This window comes from Lygodium microphyllum, chromosome 24, assembly GCF_053477565.2.
Source record: "Lygodium microphyllum isolate KBCC chromosome 24, Lygodium_microphyllum_v1.1.10, whole genome shotgun sequence".
NCBI classification, from domain to species: Eukaryota; Viridiplantae; Streptophyta; class Polypodiopsida; order Schizaeales; family Lygodiaceae; genus Lygodium; species Lygodium microphyllum.
This window is the reverse complement of record NC_141158.1, coordinates 131,883,127-131,898,123: the sequence shown is the minus strand read 5'-3', so window position 1 is coordinate 131,898,123 and position 14,997 is coordinate 131,883,127. Positions and strand designations below refer to the sequence as shown.

The following is a 14,997-nucleotide window of genomic DNA, read 5'->3' as shown; positions in this document are numbered from 1 at the left end:
TATGAAAGTGCAGTTGAAGAAGTTCCTCTGATAGTGGACGATCTTGTTGATGTCCCTACAGAGACCTCAGAGGCCGAGGATCTCGGGGTGTTGAATCGAATGACCATGGTTCCATTTGGGTTGACTAATGGATCACAAAGCATGTGGAATCTGGATAAGCAATGGATCAAAGGTATAAAAATTAAGTTCACCAATGGCTCCTATCACCCTTACCATTCATTTTGGAGAAAAGATGATGATGATGCCCCTTGTCAACACAAGCTAGAGCCATCAGAGCCATGGCTTATAGAAGGTCCGTGCTATGTGACATTCCTAGATGCATCCTCTAAAGATGAATCCCTAAGTCCAAAATAAATCACCACTCACACAAAAACAAACAAAGCTCTAATACCCTTCCAGCAATCCCAATAGATAAATGAGTCATTTGTTTAAAAAGAGGACACTGGTTCTAGTGGAAGGTCAGACAATGACACTACTCCCTTGAAGGAGTTAAACCTCTATCCAGAAGCAATCCGTGGGACTTTTAACTGCGAAGTGGAAGGTGAAAGGCAATTGAAGTTCTTGGATATGATGATGGTACTGAACGTCACCCGAAATTGGGTCTAAATCTTCTAGAAGAAGAACTAGTGGTCCTGCGAGACCTACTAAAGGAGAACTTAGACATGCTTGCTTGGCCATATAAAGATCTAAAGGGGATTCATCCCATAGTATGCCAACACCACATCGATCTAGAGCCTGATGCCAAACCTGTGAGGCAAAGACAAAGGCGTATGAATCCCAATAATTCTGCTCTAGTGAAGGCTGAATTATTGAAGCTCCTTGAAGTAGAGTTAATTTATCATGTGGCTAACAGTGAATGGGTTTCACCCATTGTGGTTGTACCCAAGAAGAACGGGAAACTTCGAATATGTGTGGACTTCTAAAAGCTAAACTCCAAGATGAAGAAGGATCATTTTCCTATCCCATTCATAGACCAATTGTTGGACACAGTGGCTGGCCATGAACTGTATTTCCTCTTGGATGGATTCAAAGAATATAACCAAGTCCAAATTGCAGAAGAGAACCAATCCAAAACAACCTTCACCACAGAATGAGGGACCTATGCCTGCAGAGTAATGCCATTTGGGCTCTGCAACGCCCCAGCTACTTTTCAGAGAGTGATGATGGTTGCCTTCCAAAACCATCTGCACACAGTCATAAATGACATCTTATAGCTCCAAGCATGCATATGTTCATCAGTGATTGTTGTGGAAGCTTCAAGTGTCCAAGGAGGCTACTGTTGTCCAATTTATTATAGCAAAAGGGTAAAGCTTCTTACTTAATATATGGATAATAGCCTTCATTATTGATCAACAAAGCTTGCCATGTCCATTTGCCAAGATTGGAATCTTTGATAAGCCAATCATGTTGGATTCAAAAGGCATATAGGAGATAGAAGAAAATGTCAAGTAGGATACAGTATGATAGTCATTGCTTTAATCTCTATCTAGTAGTCTCTTCTGTCTCATCAATTGACTTTGATGAAAAGGGATTGTGCGATACTGCATTGAACTTTACCAAGGCATTCATTGTTTCAATCTCTGGCTTTCTCATCAATTGGCTCTAGTATAATCAAGTTTTTGTGTCCTTCTTCAATTTTGATATTCCTTAGATAAATTTCTAGATTGGATCCTTTTCTTCAAAACGAAGAAAGAAATCTTAGTATGTGCAACAAAGAAAATCCTCATCTTGTCAAGCTTTTTCTCTACCCATGATGTTTACTTGCAAAAATTGAGTGTATTCAAAATTCACCAAGTTAAAAGCTTGTGTTGGCCAAAAGGACATGAACATATAAGAAAGAAAAGAAACCACAAAAAATGAGTGAAAGACAAATCGAGGTGATGCATTGAATGTATTTTTTCCCCTTTTCTATTTACATGATCATCGCCATCTTTTCCATCTCCTTTTGTGTCACATGCATCCATATAATTTAAAACAATAGGCTTTACCTACACGAGACCATGCAAGTTGCTCTACTATGTATACTCAGACTAGATTGGAAGAGCTCAACATGGATCTATACAAGAAATGAAACCAGTGGAGAAATGCTTAAGGGATACGAAGAGGAACATCAGCCTAGACAAGACAATTGCTTATGGTGTTGTTGTCTAGGATGCAAAGATGAGCATTAGTCTAGTCAAAGTAGTTGTTTATGGTGCCACTATCTAGGCCTAAAAACTATCAATGCCCTAGTTCCTATTAGCAAGAATTGTAGCAAGAGTCATGAACTCTAATGGAAGCTTTGCCTTGCTATCATGAATAGGTGGTGAAATTTGAAGTCATGGAGCTATATATTAGGCCTATGAACTGCTCTTTTTTCTTTTTTAAAGTAAACTGTGTGTTATTACTATATTAAAGCTCATAATTATGATACTCTATCTCTAGAATATGAAGCAAGGAACCTTTCCCCTCAAGTTGCAAATGATTTGGTGTGAGAAGGAGATAGTTATGAATAGAGAGAGACCATGGCAACCATGATAACTTGAGGAATGCTTCAAAAGAGAAGAAGAAAACCCTAGTTCAAAAGGGTAGTAAAGTTTTTGGTTGCATTTATATCCATGTAGCTCCTCTTTATCCATAAGGTCTTCAAAATAGCTCCTGATATCCTAGATATGATTGGTGGCAATATAATCCAATTTTTCTTGCATGGCATGCATCCAATGTACATCCTACTAGGCTTCTTCAAAGGAAGTGGGCTCATCATCATCTAATTGTAGAAGTCTTCCCCAATCAAACTAGATACAACAACCAAGACCTAGTGGTTGAATCTAACTACTCCTTTGATACCAATGAAATGAAGGGAAGCTAACCTAGCCTAAATCTAGCTAGAAATGGAACATGGAGTATTCTAATTGCTAGAAAATGGAAAGAAGTCATATCATAACTATGTTAAACCAAGAAAATTAACAAGAAACCAAAAAATCGAAACTAACTCCACAAAGTTTGATTGATCATAGTGACAAAAAGTATCTACAATAGCACTCTCTCCCTCTATATAGTTCTCTGATACTAACTACTGCTAGTTATTTTCAGGTTATTTACAAGTCTTAGACTTATTTATCATCTATTGTCCTTCATTACATCATCCCACACCCATCAACTTCCTAAGATAATGTATTCCCCAAGGCTATGACTGTGAGTGTGGTGTAAGATGAGTGCTCATGGTCATGTGTGTGAGTGGAAGGGGCTTAGCATGTCTATGAATAGGGTGTGTGATCATGCATGTGTCCTTTTTGGCTAGCCTACTGTGCTTTCATTAGGGGAGTATGCATCAGGGTCCAATAGTCAAGTGTCAATGATGAGTAGTCCTAATCCTTATGGGGACATCGTAGGTGTGTCGAGGGCTAGGAAAGAGTTATTGGGGGTTAGTTGGACTAAGGTTGTGGAGTGGGCCTAAGGCTTTGTCTTTGGACTAGGTTAAAGGGTAGCCTAACACCAAGGTTTGGATGTGCAACCAAAAACCCCAAGGGATTGCTTTGTGTTATGTTCTAAATAGTAACATGGGGCTCCACCTCACCAAGCCCATGGAGTTTGAAGTTTAATGAATGATTCTTGATGGTTTTGAATGGTTTTAGTTGAGCTAAATTTTTTTTAATGACTTTTTGTTAACCCTTTGTTGATCGTTTGTAGAGCCTCTATTTCTATTATGTTCTACTCTGTATGCCTCTATAAGTGTTACATGGGATGAATATGTAGCTTAAGGAATTTTTCTAACCCTAGGAAGAGATGAGTACAAGTTTAAAATAGCTCAAAGAAGTGGAAGAAGTAGCTGCTAAAGACTCAAGTAAAGAGTGAAGTGACAGTAACACTATTGAGCTCTGCAAAAGGACACTCTAGTGATTTTGGTGACCCTTCATAGTAGACATACCTCTTGGGAGGGGTATCCATGACCAAAGAGGGTTTATGGATGATTATTCTTCCACTATTGGGGGTTAAAGGCTGCATGTGCCTACTTGCCTATCTTTGCCTTGTACTCAATGCCCACACACATGTACAGTACAATTGGCAATCACCCATCACTTTCATCTTTATTCTTTATTTTTTACTATGATAGAATAATAAAAGGAAATGCATGACACACATTATGACTATTGGAAGCTTCCACACATTGGTCTTTCTCTCTTGAGTTTACACCTCCATAACTCTTGCTCTTGCTTCCATTTTTCAACTAGTAGTAGAGTAGGCACTCAATAAGCTTTAGCCATTTCACTTCAACTTGGGAAAGAGAGCTTCAATCATGGGACCCATGTCTTCAATCCTTTAAGGTAAATATCCGCTCCCTGCCTTCCTTAGCTTTTCAACACTCATATTCTAGAGGATTTTTGTTTGGCCGATGCTAGGTGACCCAGGAGGGTTAATAGTAGTAAGAGAAGACCCAATATAGTAGCCCATAAATTTTGGCACATTTTTTAGGGGCTTGTCTTGCTCCTCTTACACATCAACCATCTTTCTTGAACACTTTTTCATGGTCTTTACTTAGATAGTGGGCACTTCTTTTAGCACTTACTCCATTGTTGGCATCATTTGAAGAAAAAACCATTAGCCATTGACTATCATTTATGGATAAAATTTTACAATTTGGGACAATAAGCATTTGAATATTTATGCTTTGTTGATGCTTATTCAATAAGATTTTAATATTGGGATAGTGTATTAATACTTGGGGATGTTATATCTCTAGCACTTCTTCATGGTATTTGCTTAGCTAGTGGGCACTTCTTTTAGCACTAGCTCCATTGTTGGCATCATTTCATGAAAAAACCATCAGTCATTGACTATCATTTGTGGATAAACATGTTGTTTGCAATTTGGAACATCAAACATTTGAATACTTATGCTTATTAGTAAGATTTTAATGTTGGGATTTTGTATTGATGCTTAGTGATGCTTTGTAGATTGATTACAACTCATTTTTCTCAACCATTAGAAGGAACTTTTCTATATAAAAAGTGGACAACAAGCATACACTTTGAATATCCATGCAACCTATGCTTACATACCATCTAGGAATTCTCTTTGATTAGCTTGTATTGGTCTCACTGCTAGTTACATTGTAAGTACAATTGTCACCCGCACCACCAGACTTTCTTGGCAATAGAAGCACTTTGTTTTTGGATATCTTCCTATGTTTGACTTCTCACTTATTGTAGTTTTATGAACAACACTTTTATGATTCATCATTGAGCTATTTTATTAAGGGTAGACACTTGTTTTAGGCACATTACGGATTCTATTTTGTGGACATCAGTAATTGCTTCATAGTCTTCCTTTAGCATATACTTTTGACTCAATTTTGGGGCTATTTAAATGAAATCAAAATAACCCATATTCTCTTTATTTTGCTTTGTACTCCTTCTTTGGCATACTTTTTTTGCTTAAATTTGGGGCTATTTTATTGAAATCACAACAACCCATATTTTCTTTATTCTTCGATCATTATGGTAGGTTTTTCTAGTGCTTCTAGTGATAGTGCTACCTTTAACACCAACTTGCATGGCTATTGAAAGACAGATTTGCAAGTATTGGTCCAAAAGAAGCAGGTTAAGCCATTGAAATGCAAAGATATAAGGCGGAAGACTTTGATATTGATACTTGGGAGAAACTTGTTGGGCTATGTAAGTCCATGATTAATTAATCTTGTCTAGGCAAGTCTATTTTATTGTCGTTGATGTTAGCATGTGCTAACAAGCACATATTGTAAGCATAAGGACACTATGTGTTTTTCAAATGAGTGGGCCACCATCATGGAATGTATATATGTGTTTAAAAAATTGGGCTACATGTATGATTGGTTTGACTTTCATTTCCACCCAAAAGTTAGGTAGAGACAATTACACTCTTGCACAGCTAAGTTTGAAGTTGTGTTGTAGTCTTGAAGCATGGAGGGAAGAGGGCATGTGGGCCACAAGCAAGAGATTGGGAGGAGGCAATTGCACTCTACAAATCATGCTTCAATTTTCTTAGTAGGCGGCAGAGGAGGAGAAAAGCTCTTTTGACTAGAGAGTCACTCCAAGGAATCTCTTGACCATCCACCAAGAAGGAAGTCCAGGGCCAAGCCACTACTACTTTTCCTCCACCCCACAAAAGAGTGAATTTATTTGATTGGTAGGGATTCTCGATGTCAAAATTCATGCATGTAGGGAAAGGGAAGAATGACTCAAGTTCTCTCTCTCTCTCTTTGTGTGTGTCTCTCTGTCTCTGTCTCTGTCTCTCTCTCTCCTTGTGTGTGTGTGTGTGTGTGTGTGTGTGTGTGTGTGTGTGTGTGTGTGTGTGTGTGTGTGTGTGTGTGTGTGTGTGTGTGTGTGTGTGTGTGTGTGTGTGTGTGTGTGTGTGTGTGTGTGTGTGTGTGTGTGTGTGTGTGTGTGTGTGTGTGTGTGTGTGTGTGTGTGTGTGTGTGTGTGTGTGTGTGTGTGTGTGTGTGTGTGTGTGTGTGTGTGTGTGTGTGTGTGTGTGTGTGTGTGTGTGTGTGTGTGTGTGTGTGTGTGTGTTTCAATATTCCCTACATGCATTTTGGTTAGACACATATCGATTTCCCAATGAGTAGTAGATTTTTCCTTTGCCACCATGTAGAGCCTTGGATCATATTATCTTGATCATGTGACCTTTTGGTTTTCACCAATTTTCTATTTCATGTGTGTAGACTGATGGAAAGCTCCCAATGTGAACATCCAAGTCTAAGAAAAAATTGTATTATTGCAAAAGATTTCAATGCCCCTCATGGCCTCTCCATGGATGGTGTGGATCCCAAATTGGTGAAGTGGGAGCACCTCAATGAGGTGGAATGGTTTAGTGTCTTCAGATAGTCAAAGGATCATGGCCAATACCACATTAAATGCAGTTGCACTATAGCAATATGTATGATTAGGTGATATAGTTGCATTACAAGATCTACCAAAAGGCCAACCAACATCAAGATCAACCCTGCATTTGTGAAGGGGTTTGTAAATAATTCAGTCCTGCAGCGATTGCAAGCAATTGAGCCATGAAGCTCCATTGGGCTAAGTTTGTTGTCTAGTATTTGCAAGATTTTCGAGACAAGGGCTACTACGAGGGCCATGTTAAAAAGTGGAGGATGAGTAATTCCCAACATCTATGTCCAAAAATCAAGGATGGGCTTGTTGAAATGAGGGAGGATGACTTAGGTGGTCGACTATGAGTATTGCAAAAGCTACCAAGGCCACACCCCTATCTCATCATAGCAGTCACTCACCAAGGGGTTGAAAGCCATTCATATTTTGACTTGGAGGATTTGCAATGCATGAAGGCAACCATCATTCATCTTAGAGCACAACTATAGGATGCTAAATAGCATCTCATAAATGCATGATAGGAGATGCAAGGTGCAAGGGTATTGAAAATGAGTAATGTGATGGTCAATCTAGTTGTCATAGCTATGAGATAGAAGCTTCATGATGCTGATAATGAATTGTAGACTTTAGTCCAAAGCAATGGTGTGGACCCAAAGCAAAAAATGGAACTTGAGGTGAAAATAGACACACTTAAAGAGACACTCAATGGTTTGGGGTTTCCTCATAGTAATGAGGACGCCCATGTTGATATTGGCATTGATATAACCTATCATCATGTAAGTGTTTGTGATGTTCATACTTGCACCTTATTTTGGTACATGTGCACAACTAACCTATGTATTACCATGCTCTTTTTGTATTTGTTTTGTAGATTAATGCGGAGGTGTGGGAATCCAAAGTGCACACTTGTGAAAGTTAAGTGCAATTTCTCATGCATACAAGCAAGACGTTGTAAGGCTCTTTTTTTCCCACTGCCCTCGGTAAATTAGCTATGGACACATTCATGAAAAGGATGGAAGGAGTACGTGATGGTACGATGATCAACTAACATAGTGGTTGTGGTCTGCCACTTGAAGTACAGGAAATCCTTGCAATGGTCAAGATGCCCTATGAACATAGCTATCACCTTCTTTGGTTTGCTACTACATGCTCCCTTGGGACTAAATGTAGGGCTTCCACTTGCCAACAAAGGATACTAACAAAATGGTATTGCAATCTCATAGGGCAAGGACCTCCAATCACACCAATCTTTGGTAAGATAATCATAAATGGTAGGTATTGAGCCTTGATTCCTACACATTCAATACTTTCACCTTCCTTCCATGTAGGTTTACTAGCATAACTAGTATGCTAGTTAGCACATATATTATTATAGCTACCATACTCAACATACTAGCCAACATACATGGCATGCTAATTGGCATACTAAACATATAAGCAAGCATAATAGGTATGCTAACTAGCATATTGACTATGTTTTCTAGCGCGCTTGGAATGGTAACTAGCATGCCATGTGTGCTAATCAACATACTTTGCATTTTAACTAGCATTTTGGATATGATAACTAACATCTAAATAGTATACATAATATGCTAACATGTAGCATGTGTAGGTTTACTAGCATAACTAGTATCCTAGCTAGTATATTTGGTATGCTAACTAGCACATTGGGTATGTTATCTAGCATATCCCATATGATAGCTAGCATACGTGGCATGCTAATTAGCATACCAGTATAACTAGAATAATTTGGTATGCTAGCTAGAATACCCAATATGCTAGTTAGCATATTGGGTATTCTAGCTAGCATAGATAGTCTGATAGCAAGCAAACATGGCATGCTAATTAGCATACCATGTATGCTAATTAATAGGCATACTAGGTATGTAGCTAGCATATTGTGTATGCTAACTAGTATATTGGATATGCTAGCTAACATAGAATGCATGATAGCTAGCCTACTCAACATACTTAGCATACATGAATGATAATAAGCATAGCGATCATACTAGTAGGCATATTGGATAAGCTAACTAGCATACTAGGTTTACCAGCATGTGTAGGTTTACTAACATAACTAGTATGGTAGGTAGCATATTTAGTATGCTAACTAGCATATTGGGTATGCCATCTAGCGTAACCAATATGATAGCTAGCATACATGGCATTCTAATAACCATATAAACATAATTAGCACAAATAGGTATGCTAATTAGCATAATGGGTATGCTAGCTAGCATAGATAGTGTGATAGCTAGCAAACATGGCATACTAATTAGCATACTAAGAATACTAGTAGGCATACATGGTATGCTAGTTAGCATAGTATGTATGCTAACGAGAATATTAGTCATGCTAGCTAACATAGACAACATACTCAACATACTTAGTATATATGGAATGCTAATAAGCATAGTGAGCAAGCATATTGTATATGCTAACTGGCATACTGGACATGCTAGTTAGCACACTATGTGTGCTAACTAGCATATTGGGTATGCTAGCTAACATAGATTGTATGAATCCTAGCATGCTCAACATAGGTACCATAGATGGAATGCCAATTAGCATACTAAGCATACAAGCAATCATAGTGGGTATGCTAACTAGCATAATGTATATGCTAGCATATTGTGTATGTTAACTAGCACACTTGGAATGCTTACTAGCATGCCATGTATAATGAACATACTATATACTAGATAGCATACTTATTATATGAACTACCACACATGGCATGCTTATCAGCATCTTTAGTATACTTATTATAGTGCTAATAGTCCAATTTTGCATTTAAACTAGCATTAGGGATATGATAACTAACATATGAAAGGAATACGCAATAAACTATGATGTGGGTAGCATGCATGACAAGCAGCTTGGCAAGAAAAGGATAGAAGAAGAGAAGCCCTCTAATAAGAAGCTAGATGAGCTGGGGATAGCATGCATAAAGGGGTGGATGTGGTATCACAACATGTGGAGAGTGATGATAACTTCATCATGATTACTCATCACAAACTCGAGCCTGTTACTATCTTGGAAAAGTTACCATATGTCTATCCTCTACATCACGTGTGTTCAAGGCCTATTTATAAATATCCTTATCTGTGAATTTAGCCTAAATAAAACATAATCCTTTTCTATTCAATCTGTAAATAACCCCTTTATATTACACCCTTTTGTATGTAAAAAAAGTATGAAAATGGTATTCAAAAAATACCTTATTTTGAACCCACGTGATGCACACATATATTCATGAGTAACTTACCCGACGCTATTGTAGTTGAAGTAAGTGCTTCAAAGGAAATAGTCAGGAGTGCACAAGAGGAAATTATGAGAAATGACAACCTAGAGAATGTGCAGGATCCTAGTGATAATAGTCCTCTCTTGGGTTTTGTAAACAAAATGAGCTTCATTTGATACCACTATTGTGTTGTAAGGGAAGAGAAACAACAATTAATTGCCTTGCATGATTAAAAATTTGCCATTGTGTTGTAGAGTCTTGGCTTGGTGAATAGCCCCCTACACATGTAGAGGAAATGGTAGAGTATTGTATAAATGATAGGTCATATGTTTTTTGTGGCAAAGACAACCACAAATTTTGGGATTGGTGCCTCCAAAATTTCCATGTGTATACATGGAGCACCAACATGCAACATAAAGTGAATGCAAATCTAGATATTGTATTTAAATCATAATGGGAAAGGATGGTAGGTGCTCTTGCATAGGAGCATTGCAATGGCCAACCTTGGCAGATAGGTATAAAGCATGTGTCCTTCAAGAACTTGAGAGTGAAGCCAAGTTGAGGGCAGGCATCCATCATGCTCTTTTGCAAATTTGTATATTTATGTACAATCATGGAATGTTGTAATATTATGACATGATTGCCTTTTCAATGTTCAAACCTACTCTGACTTTCATTTGAGATTGTAAGAATCAAAATTTGTACTATTTGATTATTTCCTTGTCTATTGTTGCAAATATGCTTTAGTCTCATAAACATTCCAAGAATCCAATGGTAGCATATTAAGTGCTAGTAAAGACATTGAGTATGCTAGTTAGGATTAAAAAATGCTATTAGCATACCCTGTATGCTTATTGTAAAGATAGTTGTAACCAACATACAATGAAGTTATGTGCTATTAGCTGTGATGAATGCCATAGCCATCCATGTATACACACAAGAGACACTGAACCGAGTTTTGAGAAAATTGCATTATTGGCAACAAGAAATATATTGAAATTCCTCATGTTACAACTTCAAAACTAAAGGGCATGCTATTATAGATTGTCTCATAGCTTTCCGAGGTGATTGTGTAAAGGTGCCTTCTCCTTGGGATGTGCTCCATAGGTAATTTGATACATTGTACTAGGTGTCAAAATAGGTATGATGGGTTGTTCGTGGTCTAGCTTGAAGATGTATGCATCCTATTGCTTGTAATACAGTCCTTGCATAACATATGAGCCTTTGTCATCAATTACGTTGCTTCGTTCATCAATGTACCCATTCTCCACCTTCTCCCTTGCTGCAACATAGGTGATGGGCATCCACTCAATTGACCAGGTAGAAATCCACATCCTTAGCATTGGATGAAGCATATGAATTTATTGAAAACATGTCGCCAACACATAGAGCACTACTCAACACATCATGCTCACCTTCATACATGACGTCGTCATAGTCAATGACTTCATCTACTGGAACTTCATCTATTGGCTCAAAATCAACCATAAGCTCATTAAGTAATGGCATCAAAACATGATAATTCCAAGGTTGCAAGTGAGCTTTATTGATGGAACAATTCCACAGTGCATGCATCACAGAAGCATGGCAAGTTTCTGATTGCAAGGGTAGTTGGATCCTGTTTATTGTGAGCACAAAAAGCATGCAAAGAGAAAGATTTTGTTATGGTGGCACAAATCCACTTAACCTCCCTATTCATATCCCCCACTTTAAACTTTGAAAACACACGAAAACACTCCCTTTCTTTTGAAGGACATGATCAGGTGCTCCCTTTAATAGGTTGTCTTGGCAATAAGCAACCACATTTGCTGCACACCTTAGAATAGCTCCATTAGATTTTAGTTGTTCATGGGTCAAGGTTCTTTTCACAACTGCTCCCGCACCATCATGATCTCCCTTACCATGCCCTAATCGAAAGAAGAACTAGCTCATCCCCATCCTTGTCAGTCCACCATAACTTGCAACAAAATAGAAAGGATTGGCTCCTTTGAATTGCGAGGTCACACCATTGGTGGATCACACACAATGTAGGTTTAGGAGTGACACCCTCTTATTGTAACCAATCATGGGGTAGCATGAAGCCATGATGAACAAAGAATGTGTCATGCACCTTGTCATCTGATATGAAGAAGTGGATTGTTTTGACTACCTCTCCTACCTTGTGATAGCACATTATGTGTAAAAAAATGGTTACATGACTCGAGTGCTAGTGCATTTACTAAATCTCATTTTGTTCCTTGAAGGCATAATTCTCTACGAAATCAGCAACTAAGACAACCACATCATCTGGAAATTGAAGTAGAAAATCCTTGAATTATAATCATTGCCATCAAACTACATAGTTATGAATTATGAAGAGCTTCAACTTGGTCTTCAAGAGTTGAAGGAATGCCTAGTTGTGCATTTCTTTATGCAAAAGATATTTTCTTTTTTTACCATTGCCATGCTTGTCTTTTGATTCTGCATATGCAAATACTTTCACAATAATACTCTTACTTGGATTTTCTGCCTCCAAGAAACATAATTCTAAACTCTTCACTCCACATATCTTACAATCTCCCATCAGACACTCCCTTCTATGGAAACCTGTATCTGGTTGCTTTGGATAGAGAATTGACTCCCACAAGTGTGTGACACCTTTGAATGTGTGACATGACACCAACAACAAGCAACCCATGCTAATGTTGTCGCATGTGGCACATATATTGCATACAACATTGCATCCTGCATCATATAGCCCAAAAGCACGAGAATGCATGTGGTTCAACGTGTCCTTTAGAAATGATATTTGCACATGGTATTCACAATAGCATGTGTATTTATCCTTCAATCACCTACAAAAGAATGGCTTCAACATCTCAAATATTCTCATACCAATCTTGGAATCTTGATATTTTTATTTGAATCTATGAAAGAACTCAACTTGCAATGTCCATAAATGATCAGTATGTTAACTAGAATAAATGATTGCTGAATGAAATATATAGATTGCTAACCATGAGATTCAACATGTTAATTAAAACAAATCATTGTTTCAACTAGCACACTCAATATGCTAACATGCATGTAACAGGGTATGTTGACTAGCATATACAATGTTTTAATTAGCATACGAGATATGCTAGCTAGCATACTCAATGTGCCAATAAGAATCTGAGGTATTCTAAATAGCATTTCATGTGTGCTAACTAGCATGGATAGTGTTTTGATAAGCATACCTAGAATGCTAACTAGCATACGAGGTATGCTAGCAAGCATAATCAGTGCTAAACTAGAATACCAAGAATGCTAACTAGCATATTGGTGTGCCAACATGGATATGAGATATGCTAATTGCATAGCATGTGTGCTAACTAGAATACAAGGTATGCTAACTCTAGCACTAATAACTGGTATACACAAAATGCTAACTAGCATAATAGGTGTGCTAATTAGCATACCAAATATCCAAATTAGCACATTGAGTATGGTAATTAGCATACTAGGTATTCTAATTAGCATACAATGTGCTAACCAAAACATACCCAATATGCTAGTTAGCATATTAGGAATGCTAACTAGCATACTCACTAGTGAGCATACTAGGTATGCTAACTAGCATACAATGTGTTAAGTGGCATACATCTTGTGTTAACTATCATACTTTATATACTAGTTGGCATACTAGAAATGCTAAGTAGCATACACATTGTGTTAACGACCATACACATTTGGTTAAACATCATACCTAGTATGCTTACTAGCATAGACAATGTGCTACCCAACTTACACAGTATACTGACCAACGTATATAGTGTGTACCAACATACTAGGTATGCTAACTAGCATACTTGGCATGCTACCTATCTTACACAATGTGTTAATAAGAATACTTAGTATTATACAGAGTGTGATTGCTAGTATTAGTCTACAAAATAGTATGCTAGTGATTAGCATCTCATATACAAGTTATTTGGAGCCCCAAGAGGAACACCAAGGAAAAGGGAATTCTCTTGCAAGAAAATCTATGTTGTAACATCAACAAGCTTGTTTATTAGGTTTTATATGATCACAATGAAGAAAAGAACACCAGGCACAACAAATCTTCATGCAGCATCACGTAGATCTCACACGGATTTGATAGAATCAACCATATACTTCAATATCTTCACAAAAGCCATCAATATAACAAAGAAAGCAAAGGAATACACCATCTTTGAATGAAAATACATCACATAATATTCATCTTCAATATCTTCATAGTCTTCTCTCTCAATCTCTCATATACAATCACTCTGTTTTAGTAGATTTGGCTATCTCTGACTCTCTCTCTCTCTCTCTCTCTCCATCAATAATACATCATATCCTCACTACAATCTCTCATAATCACTCTCAATAATCCTTCTTAGGTCGTGGATACCCCTCCCAGGAGGTATGTCTGATATGAAGAGTCACTAGAGCCACTACAGTGTCCTTCATAGCTCACCACTGTCAGTGTCACTTTAGTCTTTACTTGAGTCTTCAGCAGCTACTTCTTTCACTTCTTTTAGCTCTTTTGCACTTGTATTCACCTCTTTCCAAGGCTAGAAAACTTTCCCAAGCTACACTCTCATCCATCAGAACACATACAGAAGCATACAGAACAGTCACAGTACAGTACCAGAACAGCTACAGTACAGAACAGTACAGAGACAGAAGCTCTAGAGAAGATCTACAAAAGGTTACAGAAGGTCATCAAAACCTCATAACTCATACTCAAACCATTCCAAACTCTCAAAAACTATTCAATAAGCTTTCACAAGATCTCAATCTTCATCAATCATCAATCCATGCTTCATACAGAAGACAATCAGAACAAAACAGAAGCTATACAGAACCAATCAGAACCTATCAGAACATCACAGAACCTCACATCTATACTAATAA

The 14,997-nt window shown here is 37.7% G+C and overlaps 1 protein-coding gene and 2 pseudogenes across 1 annotated transcript; 2 read left to right on the top strand and 1 right to left on the bottom strand.

The window, feature by feature from the left end:
* The first annotated feature begins 6,157 nt into the window (after window positions 1–6,157).
* On the top strand, window positions 6,158–7,166 carry LOC148015656 (uncharacterized; annotated as a pseudogene).
* Window positions 7,167–7,510: 344 nt separating this feature from the next.
* Window positions 7,511–8,047, top strand: LOC148015655 (uncharacterized). The gene is made up of 3 exons (XM_087665228.1): window positions 7,511–7,624; window positions 7,720–7,762; window positions 7,902–8,047. The coding sequence occupies exons 1-3, from the start codon at window positions 7,511–7,513 to the stop codon at window positions 8,045–8,047; spliced, it is 303 nt and encodes a 100-aa protein (XP_087521354.1).
* Window positions 8,048–11,095: 3,048 nt separating this feature from the next.
* Window positions 11,096–11,667, bottom strand: LOC148015654 (uncharacterized; annotated as a pseudogene).
* Window positions 11,668–14,997: the final 3,330 nt, after the last annotated feature.

What these genes read in the sequence shown, in the direction of transcription:
- LOC148015655 (XM_087665228.1), top strand. Translation starts at nt 7,511, where the DNA reads ATGGAACTTGAGGTGAAAATAGACACACTTAAAGAGACACTCAATGGT. An exon ending in TTGATATAACCTATCATCAT is followed by an intron (nt 7,625 to 7,719) that starts GTAAGTGTTTGT and finishes TTTGTTTTGTAG; the next exon opens with ATTAATGCGGAGGTGTGGGA. An exon ending in CAAAGTGCACACTTGTGAAA is followed by an intron (nt 7,763 to 7,901) that starts GTTAAGTGCAAT and finishes CAACTAACATAG; the next exon opens with TGGTTGTGGTCTGCCACTTG.